Source organism: Coturnix japonica, chromosome 35, assembly GCF_054131305.1.
Source record: "Coturnix japonica strain WE chromosome 35, WE-NBRP24, whole genome shotgun sequence".
Lineage (NCBI taxonomy): Eukaryota > Metazoa > Chordata > Aves > Galliformes > Phasianidae > Coturnix > Coturnix japonica.
In genome coordinates, this window is record NC_140697.1 from 3,955,007 (window position 1) to 3,976,063 (window position 21,057).

The 21,057-nt window shown below is 45.2% G+C and overlaps 5 protein-coding genes across 11 annotated transcripts in view; 1 reads left to right on the top strand and 4 right to left on the bottom strand.

The window, feature by feature from the left end:
- Positions 1-21,057, top strand: part of LOC146755229 (rho GTPase-activating protein 32-like) — a 338,547-nt gene that overhangs the window by 12,866 nt on the left and 304,624 nt on the right. The gene's annotated exons all lie outside the window — the stretch shown is intronic.
- Positions 16-5,236, bottom strand: LOC146755231 (uncharacterized). The gene is made up of 2 exons (XM_085526251.1): positions 1,026-5,236; positions 16-870 (listed from the first exon to the last, which is right to left on the bottom strand). The coding sequence occupies exon 2, from the start codon at positions 802-804 to the stop codon at positions 133-135; it is 672 nt and encodes a 223-aa protein (XP_085382377.1). The 5' UTR covers positions 805-870; positions 1,026-5,236; the 3' UTR covers positions 16-132.
- Positions 5,268-10,502, bottom strand: LOC146755232 (uncharacterized). The gene is made up of 2 exons (XM_085526247.1): positions 6,279-10,502; positions 5,268-6,123 (listed from the first exon to the last, which is right to left on the bottom strand). Exon 2 carries the CDS (start codon positions 6,055-6,057, stop codon positions 5,386-5,388), a length of 672 nt encoding a protein of 223 aa, XP_085382373.1. The 5' UTR covers positions 6,058-6,123; positions 6,279-10,502; the 3' UTR covers positions 5,268-5,385.
- On the bottom strand, positions 10,526-15,768 carry LOC146755233 (uncharacterized). Its single transcript, XM_085526250.1, has 2 exons — positions 11,545-15,768; positions 10,526-11,389 (listed from the first exon to the last, which is right to left on the bottom strand). Exon 2 carries the CDS (start codon positions 11,321-11,323, stop codon positions 10,652-10,654), a length of 672 nt encoding a protein of 223 aa, XP_085382376.1. The 5' UTR covers positions 11,324-11,389; positions 11,545-15,768; the 3' UTR covers positions 10,526-10,651.
- On the bottom strand, positions 15,800-21,034 carry LOC146755234 (uncharacterized). The gene is made up of 2 exons (XM_085526249.1): positions 16,811-21,034; positions 15,800-16,655 (listed from the first exon to the last, which is right to left on the bottom strand). Exon 2 carries the CDS (start codon positions 16,587-16,589, stop codon positions 15,918-15,920), a length of 672 nt encoding a protein of 223 aa, XP_085382375.1. The 5' UTR covers positions 16,590-16,655; positions 16,811-21,034; the 3' UTR covers positions 15,800-15,917.

The following is a 21,057-nucleotide window of genomic DNA, read 5'->3' on the forward strand; positions in this document are numbered from 1 at the left end:
CGTGCCCCGAGTCCAGGAACAGCAGCCGCCATTTCGGGCAGCGCCCACGTGCTGCACGTTTTGCTCCGAGTAGAACCGAGGCAGAACAGCCGTGTAGTTCTCAATGTTATTTATTAACAACGATGGATGCTGCTAATGGTGCCGCGGGGGCGGCTTCTTTCGGGGTTGCGAAGTGCTCCAGGAGCTGCGGGCCCTCCTCTTCCTGGGGCGGCCGGACCTGCGGGCCAAGCCGTCCCTGCCCCGCTGGGCAGCGGTGGGGCTGCTGCTGCTGCTGCTGCAGGCCTGGGCTGAAGGTGCCGCTGCTGCCTCCCGTTGGGGGCTGCTGCTGCAGGCCTGGGCTGAAGGTGCCGCTGCTGCCTCCCGTTGGGGGCTGCTGCTGCAGGCCTGGGCTGAAGGTGCCGCTGCTGCCTCCCGTTGGGGCTCGTGCTCCTCCCCGGGGACGGGTGTAAGGCTGGGACCGGCGTCTGCATCCCTTGGAGCCGTGTGGGACGTGCCGGGGAGCTCCTCTTCTCCGTGCTCGGTGGGGCTGCCCGATGGAGCTGGGTGCGGGGCGGCCACGTCCCACAGGGAGGCTGTATCGTGGCTCTCTGCCTCGTACTCGGATGGCAGCGTGATGACACAGGGCAGAGAGCCATCTGCCCGCACTGCGAAGTGGATGGTACTCATGAGCCTCCTGCAGAGCGGGCAGGTGAATTTCCTCAAGGTCCACTGCAGGATGCAGCGGAGACAGAAGTGGTGCTCGCAGGGCACCACGTAGGTGTCAGGTCTTGCGTCTCGGCAGATGGCACAGAACTGCTCCTCCATGGCCACGTTCTGGGCTGGGCAGCAGGAGATGGAAATGTGCTCCCCTTCTGGAGTGAGTCCCAAATGCTGCAAGGAGATGCCATAGTCAGTTTGTGTCCTGGGGTAGGCAGCAGTTGTGGCCTGGTCCATCAGCCACCCCATTCCCTGCTGGCTGTAGATGCAGCCTTAGCAGCTCCCTGAACCCTGTGGCCACCCCAGGGATGTGACCCCCCATCTCTCACCTCCTCTGCCTCGACTGCGCTTTTTGGGACCCGGCTGCCTGATCCAGGCAGTGCCAGGGAAATACAGGGAATGTGGTGGGGTTGGGCACTGAGAACAGCTCCCAAAACCCCGCAGCACAAACCAAGAAAGCCTCGCTGGGTCTCTAGACCTCGCCAACGTGCTCAGCCAGACACCAGGAACAAGCTCGGCTGGGTCAGGCTCTGCTGCGCCCCAGTATGAGCAGTGCAGAGCTGTGAGGTCACAGTCCATTGCCCGGTGATGTCACACTCCATGACTTTATGGTGTCAAGACTCTTGCTTGGTCTTGTTCTGGGGAAGCCTGTTCAGCCTGAAAAGGCTAGAGACGAGTACTTTATCATGAGCAAAGTGATAGGACAAAGAGAATTGTTTTAGGTTGGATATCTGGAAGAACTTCTGAGCCTGGATACAGGCTGTCCAAGGCAGTTGTGGGTGCCCCATCTCTGGCAGTGCTCAAGGCTGGGCTGGGCGGAGCATGGAGTAGCCTGGCCCAATGGGAGGTGTCCCTGCCCATGCTGCCTTGCAACCTTAGATGAGCTGTAGGGTTCTTTCTGGACTGCTTTGTTAATATATGTTTAAGGAGTATTCACGTTTGTCCTGGTTTGCAAATTGAAAGTGAATTTTCTTGGTTTAGTATAGGTGTCATGAGAGTGATAAGCATTGTGAACATCCTCTTTGCTCTCTCTTTAAGCTTGCAGAGCTAGTGGCCAGTTTGCCATAGGATAGAATATGATGTGAGAGAAATCTGGAATCAAGTCTGCGAGGACAATGTTCTACCAACAGCTGTTGAAAATAAATATAACATCTGTCTTAATGTCAGAGAGGAGACAGAAACAAACCAAGTCCTGTAGTGCTCCAGATTCCTTCATGCGCTGACACAATTACCTGATGTGACTAAATTTAATCTTTCTAATGTGATTTTATTACTCAGTGGTAATCAGAAAGACAATAACTAAAATGCTCTTTTCTGCTTAGAAGTGACATCATTTTGAATCAAGCCGTGCTACTACTAAATAAGCTGAGTGAGAACTGAGTTTAGAGTGGGCAATGTCAAATCTGAAGTCAGTATGGGAACACTGCATAGTACACTGTAATACCTGTATTAAAGAAGTAGTTGCCAAGATAGTGATTACTTGCAGACATTTCATACTTCAACAGGTTTATGGAGAATTTAATATTTTCATATGCTTCAGTGTAAAGCCATCTGTCGCGGTGACAGAACAAAGTGCTGAGAACAAGACCAAACGTATGTTTGTGGAAGTGCTCTATGAAATGCTAACAAGAGAGACACGAGATACACTGCAGTATCTTATAACAAATGAGAGAGGGAATGAGAAAACGTAGCAGTCATATTCAATATTTACAATTACGATTCCTTTTCTAATTTCTCATTGTGATGAAGTGTTAAAAATGTCAATACAGATGGTGAAACAGGAAGCCTGAATAAAACACCTCTACCTATTGTAGTATTTTTCATTTCTGCTTTCTTTTCTGATAGTTTAAAGCTTGAATGTGGTGAGGGAAATGTATTTGTTATTCCTTATGTGGTTATTCATAGATCTGCTTCTGGACTTTTTAGAACAAATTAAACAGCCTCCAACACTCACAGGAGCTGAACTTTACAAGAACCTACTTCCCATCCCCCTGTTTGGGACAACTTTTTAGTGACGGCAGTATAAAAGAATGAATCACATTATAGTGTGTGAAGTTGGAAGGTGATATGGTGTGACTTTTAACATACCCCAAATATGGGGCACAGTGGGCTAGTGAGGAATACAAAGGGATTATAGAGTAAAAATGGTCCTGATATATCAAAAAGAAGGCAAGTGTTCAAGAAAAGTTACTTTGAATCTTTTGTCCGTGGTATGGCAACAAGCAAAATCCAGTTCTAAAGAATATATATGGTTGGATTTTTAGTTATAAGGTATAAAGAACATATTTTACAGGAATTCTGTTATCTCAGGTCTCCATTCTCTGTACAGCTCGAGTGACTGGGAGACAGGATTGAATGAGGTTCAGCCCTTGCATCAATCTGAATTTTCTAGGAAGTGCTTTTTATGTTTTAAAATGATAGACCACAAAAAGACACGTGCTGAAGGGTCATGGAGCAGGTTATGGTAGGATTCCCTCCCCCATTTGGGTATGATGCCTCAGCAGCCTTATGGGCCTGTCATGCAGTTTATTTTGTTCAAATTCCACATTGCCATGTGGGCAGACTTTTATCCTTTTTAGAAATATAATGTGCTATAATAATGCATTGATGTTCTTAATGAGGCTTATGAACTTGGAGGAGGTAAGAATACAAAAATAGTCCAGCAATACCTCTTGAGTCAGTAAATAGCAGAAGTATTTTAATATTGACAGTATTATGATGTATTAGTGTTGGCAGTTAGTGTTGGCAGTTAGTGTTGGCAGTTAGTGTTGGCAGTTAGTGTTGGCAGTTAGTGTTGGCAGTTAGTGTTGGCAGCTAGTGTTGGCAGCTAGTGTTGGCAGTGTGATAAAGCCACCAGGGAGACAAGACTGCTGATAAAAAATACTCATCCCTCATTTCTCAATGCAATCTGCCATTGATCCATCATAATAACGTGGACAGCTTAATTTAAATTCAGACTTGAAAAACATCTCCACGTCTCTACTTCCTTTACGGTACAAATTAACAACACAATAGCCTAAATAAATCCTAAGCCCTACATATTCACTATGCCCAAATGTGACAGTGGAGGCTGAGGGTTCTTTTAAATTATTTTAGAAATTTAACAAATTTTATCAATATTTTAATAAAGCTGGTAACATGGATGGAAAGAAAGTAATAGCGTTACAACTTTGGTGTTTCATTTTGGCATTTTAAAAGGAATCATTCCTTTTTTTCCTACTCAGAAATTTCCCTTTTAGTTTCCTGCATGAAGGAGAACTACAAGAATAAATTTGACTTGAGTTAGTATCAGATGTTTTATTTGATCTCTCAACATTACAGGCAGTAGACTATTTTTCTTTGAAGAGATTTTAAAGTTCTATTTTTTTTTGGAGGTAACAGCATTGATGTTTTCTTCTCCGTGTCTGCAGTGAGGAAGACATGAATCTATGGACTTTAATTGCAACAAGAGAAAAAATAGGTATTAGGAAGACTTGCTGTTAGTAAAACTACTTAATATTTAATTAGTTGGACTAGGAAGATTATGGGATTTCTGTCACTGGAAGCTTTTAGGAAAGTTTCAGATGTTTTCTTTACATGTTTTACATGTAAAGACATAATATAGAATTAATTTATCTTATCCCTGTATGTTCCTTTTACTTTAGTAGAAAGTCTCAAAAACTGAAGTTACTTCCCACTCAGCAGACCTATTTCTAGTATGTATTTTTCATGAAGATAGGTTAACCAAAGCTCTGATTCAGTTGTTTGATTATTATGCATAAGTGAGGGAGGGCAATGATTCAGTATTTCAAACATTTTCCCACCAAAAAATAGAATTCTCAATATAGTGGCCTACTACAAATTTCTGGTATGATTTTGGATCTTCTCTTGGGCCTAATTTTAATTTGAGATAGAGTGCAATAGGAGGCATGCATACGACAACCTTTCCCACTGTGTGGACCAAGGGAAGGCTAAGGATGTGGGGTATTTGGGAGGTTTAAACAAAGCTTTTGATATACAGACTGTCCAGCAGACAGCTTATACAAGCATGTGAACAACTGGCTGATGGGTTGAACTCAAAGACCCATCATATACATGGGGTTACCATCAAGCTGGTGGCCGGTCAACAGTGTGGTTCCCTGTGATTGAATTTTAGTGTATTTCAATGGCTGTGGGTTTCAGTGTGGGTGTCCAACCTTTTGGCTTTCCTGGGCTACACTGAGTGAAGAGAGAGGCCTTGAAGGGGTTGAAGGCTGGATGGGGAGCCTGGGCAGCCTGATCTGGTGGCTGGCTAACAGCCCGTGGCAGGGGGTAGGAAATGGGCTGTAAAGGATCTTAAAAAGCACCTAAGCTGCTCTATCATTCTGTGAACTTTGCGAGTCCCTCACAAATCAGGATATTTGGTGTTTTCTCTGTTTATGCTGCTGGCCACAGCAGTTCTCTGCATTGGAACTTGAGAGACACCATTCCAACACCAGTCCTATTGCTTCCTCACATGAGAGATGAGGGACAGGCACTGATCTCTGCTTACAGCAGCAGAACCCGAGGGAACGTTGCTGTAGAGCACTGAATAACTCTCGTGCCCCGAGTCCAGGAACAGCAGCCGCCATTTCGGGCAGCGCCCACGTGCTGCACGTTTTGCTCCGAGTAGAACCGAGGCAGAACAGCCGTGTAGTTCTCAATGTTATTTATTAACAACGATGGATGCTGCTAATGGTGCCGCGGGGGCGGCTTCTTTCGGGGTTGCGAAGTGCTCCAGGAGCTGCGGGCCCTCCTCTTCCTGGGGCGGCCGGACCTGCGGGCCAAGCCGTCCCTGCCCCGCTGGGCAGCGGTGGGGCTGCTGCTGCTGCTGCTGCAGGCCTGGGCTGAAGGTGCCGCTGCTGCCTCCCGTTGGGGGCTGCTGCTGCAGGCCTGGGCTGAAGGTGCCGCTGCTGCCTCCCGTTGGGGGCTGCTGCTGCAGGCCTGGGCTGAAGGTGCCGCTGCTGCCTCCCGTTGGGGCTCGTGCTCCTCCCCGGGGACGGGTGTAAGGCTGGGACCGGCGTCTGCATCCCTTGGAGCCGTGTGGGACGTGCCGGGGAGCTCCTCTTCTCCGTGCTCGGTGGGGCTGCCCGATGGAGCTGGGTGCGGGGCGGCCACGTCCCACAGGGAGGCTGTATCGTGGCTCTCTGCCTCGTACTCGGATGGCAGCGTGATGACACAGGGCAGAGAGCCATCTGCCCGCACTGCGAAGTGGATGGTACTCATGAGCCTCCTGCAGAGCGGGCAGGTGAATTTCCTCAAGGTCCACTGCAGGATGCAGCGGAGACAGAAGTGGTGCTCGCAGGGCACCACGTAGGTGTCAGGTCTTGCGTCTCGGCAGATGGCACAGAACTGCTCCTCCATGGCCACGTTCTGGGCTGGGCAGCAGGAGATGGAAATGTGCTCCCCTTCTGGAGTGAGTCCCAAATGCTGCAAGGAGATGCCATAGTCAGTTTGTGTCCTGGGGTAGGCAGCAGTTGTGGCCTGGTCCATCAGCCACCCCATTCCCTGCTGGCTGTAGATGCAGCCTTAGCAGCTCCCTGAACCCTGTGGCCACCCCAGGGATGTGACCCCCCATCTCTCACCTCCTCTGCCTCGACTGCGCTTTTTGGGACCCGGCTGCCTGATCCAGGCAGTGCCAGGGAAATACAGGGAATGTGGTGGGGTTGGGCACTGAGAACAGCTCCCAAAACCCCGCAGCACAAACCAAGAAAGCCTCGCTGGGTCTCTAGACCTCGCCAACGTGCTCAGCCAGACACCAGGAACAAGCTCGGCTGGGTCAGGCTCTGCTGCGCCCCAGTATGAGCAGTGCAGAGCTGTGAGGTCACAGTCCATTGCCCGGTGATGTCACACTCCATGACTTTATGGTGTCAAGACTCTTGCTTGGTCTTGTTCTGGGGAAGCCTGTTCAGCCTGAAAAGGCTAGAGACGAGTACTTTATCATGAGCAAAGTGATAGGACAAAGAGAATTGTTTTAGGTTGGATATCTGGAAGAACTTCTGAGCCTGGATACAGGCTGTCCAAGGCAGTTGTGGGTGCCCCATCTCTGGCAGTGCTCAAGGCTGGGCTGGGCGGAGCATGGAGTAGCCTGGCCCAATGGGAGGTGTCCCTGCCCATGCTGCCTTGCAACCTTAGATGAGCTGTAGGGTTCTTTCTGGACTGCTTTGTTAATATATGTTTAAGGAGTATTCACGTTTGTCCTGGTTTGCAAATTGAAAGTGAATTTTCTTGGTTTAGTATAGGTGTCATGAGAGTGATAAGCATTGTGAACATCCTCTTTGCTCTCTCTTTAAGCTTGCAGAGCTAGTGGCCAGTTTGCCATAGGATAGAATATGATGTGAGAGAAATCTGGAATCAAGTCTGCGAGGACAATGTTCTACCAACAGCTGTTGAAAATAAATATAACATCTGTCTTAATGTCAGAGAGGAGACAGAAACAAACCAAGTCCTGTAGTGCTCCAGATTCCTTCATGCGCTGACACAATTACCTGATGTGACTAAATTTAATCTTTCTAATGTGATTTTATTACTCAGTGGTAATCAGAAAGACAATAACTAAAATGCTCTTTTCTGCTTAGAAGTGACATCATTTTGAATCAAGCCGTGCTACTACTAAATAAGCTGAGTGAGAACTGAGTTTAGAGTGGGCAATGTCAAATCTGAAGTCAGTATGGGAACACTGCATAGTACACTGTAATACCTGTATTAAAGAAGTAGTTGCCAAGATAGTGATTACTTGCAGACATTTCATACTTCAACAGGTTTATGGAGAATTTAATATTTTCATATGCTTCAGTGTAAAGCCATCTGTCGCGGTGACAGAACAAAGTGCTGAGAACAAGACCAAACGTATGTTTGTGGAAGTGCTCTATGAAATGCTAACAAGAGAGACACGAGATACACTGCAGTATCTTATAACAAATGAGAGAGGGAATGAGAAAACGTAGCAGTCATATTCAATATTTACAATTACGATTCCTTTTCTAATTTCTCATTGTGATGAAGTGTTAAAAATGTCAATACAGATGGTGAAACAGGAAGCCTGAATAAAACACCTCTACCTATTGTAGTATTTTTCATTTCTGCTTTCTTTTCTGATAGTTTAAAGCTTGAATGTGGTGAGGGAAATGTATTTGTTATTCCTTATGTGGTTATTCATAGATCTGCTTCTGGACTTTTTAGAACAAATTAAACAGCCTCCAACACTCACAGGAGCTGAACTTTACAAGAACCTACTTCCCATCCCCCTGTTTGGGACAACTTTTTAGTGACGGCAGTATAAAAGAATGAATCACATTATAGTGTGTGAAGTTGGAAGGTGATATGGTGTGACTTTTAACATACCCCAAATATGGGGCACAGTGGGCTAGTGAGGAATACAAAGGGATTATAGAGTAAAAATGGTCCTGATATATCAAAAAGAAGGCAAGTGTTCAAGAAAAGTTACTTTGAATCTTTTGTCCGTGGTATGGCAACAAGCAAAATCCAGTTCTAAAGAATATATATGGTTGGATTTTTAGTTATAAGGTATAAAGAACATATTTTACAGGAATTCTGTTATCTCAGGTCTCCATTCTCTGTACAGCTCGAGTGACTGGGAGACAGGATTGAATGAGGTTCAGCCCTTGCATCAATCTGAATTTTCTAGGAAGTGCTTTTTATGTTTTAAAATGATAGACCACAAAAAGACACGTGCTGAAGGGTCATGGAGCAGGTTATGGTAGGATTCCCTCCCCCATTTGGGTATGATGCCTCAGCAGCCTTATGGGCCTGTCATGCAGTTTATTTTGTTCAAATTCCACATTGCCATGTGGGCAGACTTTTATCCTTTTTAGAAATATAATGTGCTATAATAATGCATTGATGTTCTTAATGAGGCTTATGAACTTGGAGGAGGTAAGAATACAAAAATAGTCCAGCAATACCTCTTGAGTCAGTAAATAGCAGAAGTATTTTAATATTGACAGTATTATGATGTATTAGTGTTGGCAGTTAGTGTTGGCAGTTAGTGTTGGCAGTTAGTGTTGGCAGTTAGTGTTGGCAGTTAGTGTTGGCAGTTAGTGTTGGCAGTTAGTGTTGGCAGCTAGTGTTGGCAGCTAGTGTTGGCAGTGTGATAAAGCCACCAGGGAGACAAGACTGCTGATAAAAAATACTCATCCCTCATTTCTCAATGCAATCTGCCATTGATCCATCATAATAACGTGGACAGCTTAATTTAAATTCAGACTTGAAAAACATCTCCACGTCTCTACTTCCTTTACGGTACAAATTAACAACACAATAGCCTAAATAAATCCTAAGCCCTACATATTCACTATGCCCAAATGTGACAGTGGAGGCTGAGGGTTCTTTTAAATTATTTTAGAAATTTAACAAATTTTATCAATATTTTAATAAAGCTGGTAACATGGATGGAAAGAAAGTAATAGCGTTACAACTTTGGTGTTTCATTTTGGCATTTTAAAAGGAATCATTCCTTTTTTTCCTACTCAGAAATTTCCCTTTTAGTTTCCTGCATGAAGGAGAACTACAAGAATAAATTTGACTTGAGTTAGTATCAGATGTTTTATTTGATCTCTCAACATTACAGGCAGTAGACTATTTTTCTTTGAAGAGATTTTAAAGTTCTATTTTTTTTTGGAGGTAACAGCATTGATGTTTTCTTCTCCGTGTCTGCAGTGAGGAAGACATGAATCTATGGACTTTAATTGCAACAAGAGAAAAAATAGGTATTAGGAAGACTTGCTGTTAGTAAAACTACTTAATATTTAATTAGTTGGACTAGGAAGATTATGGGATTTCTGTCACTGGAAGCTTTTAGGAAAGTTTCAGATGTTTTCTTTACATGTTTTACATGTAAAGACATAATATAGAATTAATTTATCTTATCCCTGTATGTTCCTTTTACTTTAGTAGAAAGTCTCAAAAACTGAAGTTACTTCCCACTCAGCAGACCTATTTCTAGTATGTATTTTTCATGAAGATAGGTTAACCAAAGCTCTGATTCAGTTGTTTGATTATTATGCATAAGTGAGGGAGGGCAATGATTCAGTATTTCAAACATTTTCCCACCAAAAAATAGAATTCTCAATATAGTGGCCTACTACAAATTTCTGGTATGATTTTGGATCTTCTCTTGGGCCTAATTTTAATTTGAGATAGAGTGCAATAGGAGGCATGCATACGACAACCTTTCCCACTGTGTGGACCAAGGGAAGGCTAAGGATGTGGGGTATTTGGGAGGTTTAAACAAAGCTTTTGATATACAGACTGTCCAGCAGACAGCTTATACAAGCATGTGAACAACTGGCTGATGGGTTGAACTCAAAGACCCATCATATACATGGGGTTACCATCAAGCTGGTGGCCGGTCAACAGTGTGGTTCCCTGTGATTGAATTTTAGTGTATTTCAATGGCTGTGGGTTTCAGTGTGGGTGTCCAACCTTTTGGCTTTCCTGGGCTACACTGAGTGAAGAGAGAGGCCTTGAAGGGGTTGAAGGCTGGATGGGGAGCCTGGGCAGCCTGATCTGGTGGCTGGCTAACAGCCCGTGGCAGGGGGTAGGAAATGGGCTGTAAAGGATCTTAAAAAGCACCTAAGCTGCTCTATCATTCTGTGAACTTTGCGAGTCCCTCACAAATCAGGATATTTGGTGTTTTCTCTGTTTATGCTGCTGGCCACAGCAGTTCTCTGCATTGGAACTTGAGAGACACCATTCCAACACCAGTCCTATTGCTTCCTCACATGAGAGATGAGGGACAGGCACTGATCTCTGCTTACAGCAGCAGAACCCGAGGGAACGTTGCTGTAGAGCACTGAATAACTCTCGTGCCCCGAGTCCAGGAACAGCAGCCGCCATTTCGGGCAGCGCCCACGTGCTGCACGTTTTGCTCCGAGTAGAACCGAGGCAGAACAGCCGTGTAGTTCTCAATGTTATTTATTAACAACGATGGATGCTGCTAATGGTGCCGCGGGGGCGGCTTCTTTCGGGGTTGCGAAGTGCTCCAGGAGCTGCGGGCCCTCCTCTTCCTGGGGCGGCCGGACCTGCGGGCCAAGCCGTCCCTGCCCCGCTGGGCAGCGGTGGGGCTGCTGCTGCTGCTGCTGCAGGCCTGGGCTGAAGGTGCCGCTGCTGCCTCCCGTTGGGGGCTGCTGCTGCAGGCCTGGGCTGAAGGTGCCGCTGCTGCCTCCCGTTGGGGGCTGCTGCTGCAGGCCTGGGCTGAAGGTGCCGCTGCTGCCTCCCGTTGGGGCTCGTGCTCCTCCCCGGGGACAGGTGTAAGGCTGGGACCGGCGTCTGCATCCCTTGAAGCCGTGTGGGACGTGCCGGGGAGCTCCTCTTCTCCGTGCTCGGTGGGGCTGCCCGATGGAGCTGGGTGCGGGGCGGCCACGTCCCACAGGGAGGCTGTATCGTGGCTCTCTGCCTCGTACTCGGATGGCAGCGTGATGACACAGGGCAGAGAGCCATCTGCCCGCACTGCGAAGTGGATGGTACTCATGAGCCTCCTGCAGAGCGGGCAGGTGAATTTCCTCAAGGTCCACTGCAGGATGCAGCGGAGACAGAAGTGGTGCTCGCAGGGCACCACGTAGGTGTCAGGTCTTGCGTCTCGGCAGATGGCACAGAACTGCTCCTCCATGGCCACGTTCTGGGCTGGGCAGCAGGAGATGGAAATGTGCTCCCCTTCTGGAGTGAGTCCCAAATGCTGCAAGGAGATGCCATAGTCAGTTTGTGTCCTGGGGTAGGCAGCAGTTGTGGCCTGGTCCATCAGCCACCCCATTCCCTGCTGGCTGTAGATGCAGCCTTAGCAGCTCCCTGAACCCTGTGGCCACCCCAGGGATGTGACCCCCCATCTCTCACCTCCTCTGCCTCGACTGCGCTTTTTGGGACCCGGCTGCCTGATCCAGGCAGTGCCAGGGAAATACAGGGAATGTGGTGGGGTTGGGCACTGAGAACAGCTCCCAAAACCCCGCAGCACAAACCAAGAAAGCCTCGCTGGGTCTCTAGACCTCGCCAACGTGCTCAGCCAGACACCAGGAACAAGCTCGGCTGGGTCAGGCTCTGCTGCGCCCCAGTATGAGCAGTGCAGAGCTGTGAGGTCACAGTCCATTGCCCGGTGATGTCACACTCCATGACTTTATGGTGTCAAGACTCTTGCTTGGTCTTGTTCTGGGGAAGCCTGTTCAGCCTGAAAAGGCTAGAGACGAGTACTTTATCATGAGCAAAGTGATAGGACAAAGAGAATTGTTTTAGGTTGGATATCTGGAAGAACTTCTGAGCCTGGATACAGGCTGTCCAAGGCAGTTGTGGGTGCCCCATCTCTGGCAGTGCTCAAGGCTGGGCTGGGCGGAGCATGGAGTAGCCTGGCCCAATGGGAGGTGTCCCTGCCCATGCTGCCTTGCAACCTTAGATGAGCTGTAGGGTTCTTTCTGGACTGCTTTGTTAATATATGTTTAAGGAGTATTCACGTTTGTCCTGGTTTGCAAATTGAAAGTGAATTTTCTTGGTTTAGTATAGGTGTCATGAGAGTGATAAGCATTGTGAACATCCTCTTTGCTCTCTCTTTAAGCTTGCAGAGCTAGTGGCCAGTTTGCCATAGGATAGAATATGATGTGAGAGAAATCTGGAATCAAGTCTGCGAGGACAATGTTCTACCAACAGCTGTTGAAAATAAATATAACATCTGTCTTAATGTCAGAGAGGAGACAGAAACAAACCAAGTCCTGTAGTGCTCCAGATTCCTTCATGCGCTGACACAATTACCTGATGTGACTAAATTTAATCTTTCTAATGTGATTTTATTACTCAGTGGTAATCAGAAAGACAATAACTAAAATGCTCTTTTCTGCTTAGAAGTGACATCATTTTGAATCAAGCCGTGCTACTACTAAATAAGCTGAGTGAGAACTGAGTTTAGAGTGGGCAATGTCAAATCTGAAGTCAGTATGGGAACACTGCATAGTACACTGTAATACCTGTATTAAAGAAGTAGTTGCCAAGATAGTGATTACTTGCAGACATTTCATACTTCAACAGGTTTATGGAGAATTTAATATTTTCATATGCTTCAGTGTAAAGCCATCTGTCGCGGTGACAGAACAAAGTGCTGAGAACAAGACCAAACGTATGTTTGTGGAAGTGCTCTATGAAATGCTAACAAGAGAGACACGAGATACACTGCAGTATCTTATAACAAATGAGAGAGGGAATGAGAAAACGTAGCAGTCATATTCAATATTTACAATTACGATTCCTTTTCTAATTTCTCATTGTGATGAAGTGTTAAAAATGTCAATACAGATGGTGAAACAGGAAGCCTGAATAAAACACCTCTACCTATTGTAGTATTTTTCATTTCTGCTTTCTTTTCTGATAGTTTAAAGCTTGAATGTGGTGAGGGAAATGTATTTGTTATTCCTTATGTGGTTATTCATAGATCTGCTTCTGGACTTTTTAGAACAAATTAAACAGCCTCCAACACTCACAGGAGCTGAACTTTACAAGAACCTACTTCCCATCCCCCTGTTTGGGACAACTTTTTAGTGACGGCAGTATAAAAGAATGAATCACATTATAGTGTGTGAAGTTGGAAGGTGATATGGTGTGACTTTTAACATACCCCAAATATGGGGCACAGTGGGCTAGTGAGGAATACAAAGGGATTATAGAGTAAAAATGGTCCTGATATATCAAAAAGAAGGCAAGTGTTCAAGAAAAGTTACTTTGAATCTTTTGTCCGTGGTATGGCAACAAGCAAAATCCAGTTCTAAAGAATATATATGGTTGGATTTTTAGTTATAAGGTATAAAGAACATATTTTACAGGAATTCTGTTATCTCAGGTCTCCATTCTCTGTACAGCTCGAGTGACTGGGAGACAGGATTGAATGAGGTTCAGCCCTTGCATCAATCTGAATTTTCTAGGAAGTGCTTTTTATGTTTTAAAATGATAGACCACAAAAAGACACGTGCTGAAGGGTCATGGAGCAGGTTATGGTAGGATTCCCTCCCCCATTTGGGTATGATGCCTCAGCAGCCTTATGGGCCTGTCATGCAGTTTATTTTGTTCAAATTCCACATTGCCATGTGGGCAGACTTTTATCCTTTTTAGAAATATAATGTGCTATAATAATGCATTGATGTTCTTAATGAGGCTTATGAACTTGGAGGAGGTAAGAATACAAAAATAGTCCAGCAATACCTCTTGAGTCAGTAAATAGCAGAAGTATTTTAATATTGACAGTATTATGATGTATTAGTGTTGGCAGTTAGTGTTGGCAGTTAGTGTTGGCAGTTAGTGTTGGCAGTTAGTGTTGGCAGTTAGTGTTGGCAGTTAGTGTTGGCAGTTAGTGTTGGCAGCTAGTGTTGGCAGCTAGTGTTGGCAGTGTGATAAAGCCACCAGGGAGACAAGACTGCTGATAAAAAATACTCATCCCTCATTTCTCAATGCAATCTGCCATTGATCCATCATAATAACGTGGACAGCTTAATTTAAATTCAGACTTGAAAAACATCTCCACGTCTCTACTTCCTTTACGGTACAAATTAACAACACAATAGCCTAAATAAATCCTAAGCCCTACATATTCACTATGCCCAAATGTGACAGTGGAGGCTGAGGGTTCTTTTAAATTATTTTAGAAATTTAACAAATTTTATCAATATTTTAATAAAGCTGGTAACATGGATGGAAAGAAAGTAATAGCGTTACAACTTTGGTGTTTCATTTTGGCATTTTAAAAGGAATCATTCCTTTTTTTCCTACTCAGAAATTTCCCTTTTAGTTTCCTGCATGAAGGAGAACTACAAGAATAAATTTGACTTGAGTTAGTATCAGATGTTTTATTTGATCTCTCAACATTACAGGCAGTAGACTATTTTTCTTTGAAGAGATTTTAAAGTTCTATTTTTTTTTGGAGGTAACAGCATTGATGTTTTCTTCTCCGTGTCTGCAGTGAGGAAGACATGAATCTATGGACTTTAATTGCAACAAGAGAAAAAATAGGTATTAGGAAGACTTGCTGTTAGTAAAACTACTTAATATTTAATTAGTTGGACTAGGAAGATTATGGGATTTCTGTCACTGGAAGCTTTTAGGAAAGTTTCAGATGTTTTCTTTACATGTTTTACATGTAAAGACATAATATAGAATTAATTTATCTTATCCCTGTATGTTCCTTTTACTTTAGTAGAAAGTCTCAAAAACTGAAGTTACTTCCCACTCAGCAGACCTATTTCTAGTATGTATTTTTCATGAAGATAGGTTAACCAAAGCTCTGATTCAGTTGTTTGATTATTATGCATAAGTGAGGGAGGGCAATGATTCAGTATTTCAAACATTTTCCCACCAAAAAATAGAATTCTCAATATAGTGGCCTACTACAAATTTCTGGTATGATTTTGGATCTTCTCTTGGGCCTAATTTTAATTTGAGATAGAGTGCAATAGGAGGCATGCATACGACAACCTTTCCCACTGTGTGGACCAAGGGAAGGCTAAGGATGTGGGGTATTTGGGAGGTTTAAACAAAGCTTTTGATATACAGACTGTCCAGCAGACAGCTTATACAAGCATGTGAACAACTGGCTGATGGGTTGAACTCAAAGACCCATCATATACATGGGGTTACCATCAAGCTGGTGGCCGGTCAACAGTGTGGTTCCCTGTGATTGAATTTTAGTGTATTTCAATGGCTGTGGGTTTCAGTGTGGGTGTCCAACCTTTTGGCTTTCCTGGGCTACACTGAGTGAAGAGAGAGGCCTTGAAGGGGTTGAAGGCTGGATGGGGAGCCTGGGCAGCCTGATCTGGTGGCTGGCTAACAGCCCGTGGCAGGGGGTAGGAAATGGGCTGTAAAGGATCTTAAAAAGCACCTAAGCTGCTCTATCATTCTGTGAACTTTGCGAGTCCCTCACAAATCAGGATATTTGGTGTTTTCTCTGTTTATGCTGCTGGCCACAGCAGTTCTCTGCATTGGAACTTGAGAGACACCATTCCAACACCAGTCCTATTGCTTCCTCACATGAGAGATGAGGGACAGGCACTGATCTCTGCTTACAGCAGCAGAACCCGAGGGAACGTTGCTGTAGAGCACTGAATAACTCTCGTGCCCCGAGTCCAGGAACAGCAGCCGCCATTTCGGGCAGCGCCCACGTGCTGCACGTTTTGCTCCGAGTAGAACCGAGGCAGAACAGCCGTGTAGTTCTCAATGTTATTTATTAACAACGATGGATGCTGCTAATGGTGCCGCGGGGGCGGCTTCTTTCGGGGTTGCGAAGTGCTCCAGGAGCTGCGGGCCCTCCTCTTCCTGGGGCGGCCGGACCTGCGGGCCAAGCCGTCCCTGCCCCGCTGGGCAGCGGTGGGGCTGCTGCTGCTGCTGCTGCAGGCCTGGGCTGAAGGTGCCGCTGCTGCCTCCCGTTGGGGGCTGCTGCTGCAGGCCTGGGCTGAAGGTGCCGCTGCTGCCTCCCGTTGGGGGCTGCTGCTGCAGGCCTGGGCTGAAGGTGCCGCTGCTGCCTCCCGTTGGGGCTCGTGCTCCTCCCCGGGGACGGGTGTAAGGCTGGGACCGGCGTCTGCATCCCTTGGAGCCGTGTGGGACGTGCCGGGGAGCTCCTCTTCTCCGTGCTCGGTGGGGCTGCCCGATGGAGCTGGGTGCGGGGCGGCCACGTCCCACAGGGAGGCTGTATCGTGGCTCTCTGCCTCGTACTCGGATGGCAGCGTGATGACACAGGGCAGAGAGCCATCTGCCCGCACTGCGAAGTGGATGGTACTCATGAGCCTCCTGCAGAGCGGGCAGGTGAATTTCCTCAAGGTCCACTGCAGGATGCAGCGGAGACAGAAGTGGTGCTCGCAGGGCACCACGTAGGTGTCAGGTCTTGCGTCTCGGCAGATGGCACAGAACTGCTCCTCCATGGCCACGTTCTGGGCTGGGCAGCAGGAGATGGAAATGTGCTCCCCTTCTGGAGTGAGTCCCAAATGCTGCAAGGAGATGCCATAGTCAGTTTGTGTCCTGGGGTAGGCAGCAGTTGTGGCCTGGTCCATCAGCCACCCCATTCCCTGCTGGCTGTAGATGCAGCCTTAGCAGCTCCCTGAACCCTGTGGCCACCCCAGGGATGTGACCCCCCATCTCTCACCTCCTCTGCCTCGACTGCGCTTTTTGGGACCCGGCTGCCTGATCCAGGCAGTGCCAGGGAAATACAGGGAATGTGGTGGGGTTGGGCACTGAGAACAGCTCCCAAAACCCCGCAGCACAAACCAAGAAAGCCTCGCTGGGTCTCTAGACCTCGCCAACGTGCTCAGCCAGACACCAGGAACAAGCTCGGCTGGGTCAGGCTCTGCTGCGCCCCAGTATGAGCAGTGCAGAGCTGTGAGGTCACAGTCCATTGCCCGGTGATGTCACACTCCATGACTTTATGGTGTCAAGACTCTTGCTTGGTCTTGTTCTGGGGAAGCCTGTTCAGCCTGAAAAGGCTAGAGACGAGTACTTTATCATGAGCAAAGTGATAGGACAAAGAGAATTGTTTTAGGTTGGATATCTGGAAGAACTTCTGAGCCTGGATACAGGCTGTCCAAGGCAGTTGTGGGTGCCCCATCTCTGGCAGTGCTCAAGGCTGGGCTGGGCGGAGCATGGAGTAGCCTGGCCCAATGGGAGGTGTCCCTGCCCATGCTGCCTTGCAACCTTAGATGAGCTGTAGGGTTCTTTCTGGACTGCTTTGTTAATATATGTTTAAGGAGTATTCACGTTTGTCCTGGTTTGCAAATTGAAAGTGAATTTTCTTGGTTTAGTATAGGTGTCATGAGAGTGATAAGCATTGTGAACATCCTCTTTGCTCTCTCTTTAAGCTTGCAGAGCTAGTGGCCAGTTTGCCATAGGATAGAATATGATGTGAGAGAAATCTGGAATCAAGTCTGCGAGGACAATGTTCTACCAACAGCTGTTGAAAATAAATATAACATCTGTCTTAATGTCAGAGAGGAGACAGAAACAAACCAAGTCCTGTAGTGCTCCAGATTCCTTCATGCGCTGACACAATTACCTGATGTGACTAAATTTAATCTTTCTAATGTGATTTTATTACTCAGTGGTAATCAGAAAGACAATAACTAAAATGCTCTTTTCGGCTTAGAAGTGACATCATTTTGAATCAAGCCGTGCTACTACTAAATAAGCTGAGTGAGAACTGAGTTTAGAGTGGGCAATGTCAAATCTGAAGTCAGTATGGGAACACTGCATAGTACACTGTAATACCTGTATTAAAGAAGTAGTTGCCAAGATAGTGATTACTTGCAGACATTTCATACTTCAACAGGTTTATGGAGAATTTAATATTTTCATATGCTTCAGTGTAAAGCCATCTGTCGCGGTGACAGAACAAAGTGCTGAGAACAAGACCAAACGTATGTTTGTGGAAGTGCTCTATGAAATGCTAACAAGAGAGACACGAGATACACTGCAGTATCTTATAACAAATGAGAGAGGGAATGAGAAAACGTAGCAGTCATATTCAATATTTACAATTACGATTCCTTTTCTAATTTCTCATTGTGATGAAGTGTTAAAAATGTCAATACAGATGGTGAAACAGGAAGCCTGAATAAAACACCTCTACCTATTGTAGTATTTTTCATTTCTGCTTTCTTTTCTGATAGTTTAAAGCTTGAATGTGGTGAGGGAAATGTATTTGTTATTCCTTATGTGGTTATTCATAGATCTGCTTCTGGACTTTTTAGAACAAATTAAACAGCCTCCAACACTCACAGGAGCTGAACTTTACAAGAACCTACTTCCCATCCCCCTGTTTGGGACAACTTTTTAGTGACGGCAGTATAAAAGAATGAATCACATTATAGTGTGTGAAGTTGGAAGGTGATATGGTGTGACTTTTAACATACCCCAAATATGGGGCACAGTGGGCTAGTGAGGAATACAAAGGGATTATAGAGTAAAAATGGTCCTGATATATCAAAAAGAAGGCAAGTGTTCAAGAAAAGTTACTTTGAATCTTTTGTCCGTGGTATGGCAACAAGCAAAATCCAGTTCTAAAGAATATATATGGTTGGATTTTTAGTTATAAGGTATAAAGAACATATTTTACAGGAATTCTGTTATCTCAGGTCTCCATTCTCTGTACAGCTCGAGTGACTGGGAGACAGGATTGAATGAGGTTCAGCCCTTGCATCAATCTGAATTTTCTAGGAAGTGCTTTTTATGTTTTAAAATGATAGACCACAAAAAGACACGTGCTGAAGGGTCATGGAGCAGGTTATGGTAGGATTCCCTCCCCCATTTGGGTATGATGCCTCAGCAGCCTTATGGGCCTGTCATGCAGTTTATTTTGTTCAAATTCCACATTGCCATGTGGGCAGACTTTTATCCTTTTTAGAAATATAATGTGCTATAATAATGCATTGATGTTCTTAATGAGGCTTATGAACTTGGAGGAGGTAAGAATACAAAAATAGTCCAGCAATACCTCTTGAGTCAGTAAATAGCAGAAGTATTTTAATATTGACAGTATTATGATGTATTAGTGTTGGCAGTTAGTGTTGGCAGTTAGTGTTGGCAGTTAGTGTTGGCAGTTAGTGTTGGCAGTTAGTGTTGGCAGTTAGTGTTGGCAGTTAGTGTTGGCAGCTAGTGTTGGCAGCTAGTGTTGGCAGTGTGATAAAGCCACCAGGGAGACAAGACTGCTGATAAAAAATACTCATCCCTCATTTCTCAATGCAATCTGCCATTGATCCATCATAATAACGTGGACAGCTTAATTTAAATTCAGACTTGAAAAACATCTCCACGTCTCTACTTCCTTTACGGTACAAATTAACAACACAATAGCCTAAATAAATCCTAAGCCCTACATATTCACTATGCCCAAATGTGACAGTGGAGGCTGAGGGTTCTTTTAAATTATTTTAGAAATTTAACAAATTTTATCAATATTTTAATAAAGCTGGTAACATGGATGGAAAGAAAGTAATAGCGTTACAACTTTGGTGTTTCATTTTGGCATTTTAAAAGGAATCATTCCTTTTTTTCCTACTCAGAAATTTCCCTTTTAGTTTCCTGCATGAAGGAGAACTACAAGAATAAATTTGACTTGAGTTAGTATCAGATGTTTTATTTGATCTCTCAACATTACAGGCAGTAGACTATTTTTCTTTGAAGAGATTTTAAAGTTCTATTTTTTTTTGGAGGTAACAGCATTGATGTTTTCTTCTCCGTGTCTGCAGTGAGGAAGACATGAATCTATGGACTTTAATTGCAACAAGAGAAAAAATAGGTATTAGGAAGACTTGCTGTTAGTAAAACTACTTAATATTTAATTAGTTGGACTAGGAAGATTATGGGATTTCTGTCACTGGAAGCTTTTAGGAAAGTTTCAGATGTTTTCTTTACATGTTTTACATGTAAAGACATAATATAGAATTAATTTATCTTATCCCTGTATGTTCCTTTTACTTTAGTAGAAAGTCTCAAAAACTGAAGTTACTTCCCACTCAGCAGACCTATTTCTAGTATGTATTTTTCATGAAGATAGGTTAACCAAAGCTCTGATTCAGTTGTTTGATTATTATGCATAAGTGAGGGAGGGCAATGATTCAGTATTTCAAACATTTTCCCACCAAAAAATAGAATTCTCAATATAGTGGCCTACTACAAATTTCTGGTATGATTTTGGATCTTCTCTTGGGCCTAATTTTAATTTGAGATAGAGTGCAATAGGAGGCATGCATACGACAACCTTTCCCACTGTGTGGACCAAGGGAAGGCTAAGGATGTGGGGTATTTGGGAGGTTTAAACAAAGCTTTTGATATACAGACTGTCCAGCAGACAGCTTATACAAGCATGTGAACAACTGGCTGATGGGTTGAACTCAAAGACCCATCATATACATGGGGTTACCATCAAGCTGGTGGCCGGTCAACAGTGTGGTTCCCTGTGATTGAATTTTAGTGTATTTCAATGGCTGTGGGTTTCAGTGTGGGTGTCCAACCTTTTGGCTTTCCTGGGCTACACTGAGTGAAGAGAGAGGCCTTGAAGGGGTTGAAGGCTGGATGGGGAGCCTGGGCAGCCTGATCTGGTGGCTGGCTAACAGCCCGTGGCAGGGGGTAGGAAATGGGCTGTAAAGGATCTTAAAAAGCACCTAAGCTGCTCTATCATTCTGTGAACTTTGCGAGTCCCTCACAAATCAGGATATTTGGTGTTTTCTCTGTTTATGCTGCTGGCCACAGCAGTTCTCTGCATTGGAACTTGAGAGACACCATTCCAACACCAGTCCTATTGCTTCCTCACATGAGAGATGAGGGACAGGCACTGATCTCTGCTTACAGCAGCAGAACCCGAGGGAACGTTGCTGTAGAGCACTGAATAACTCTCGTGCC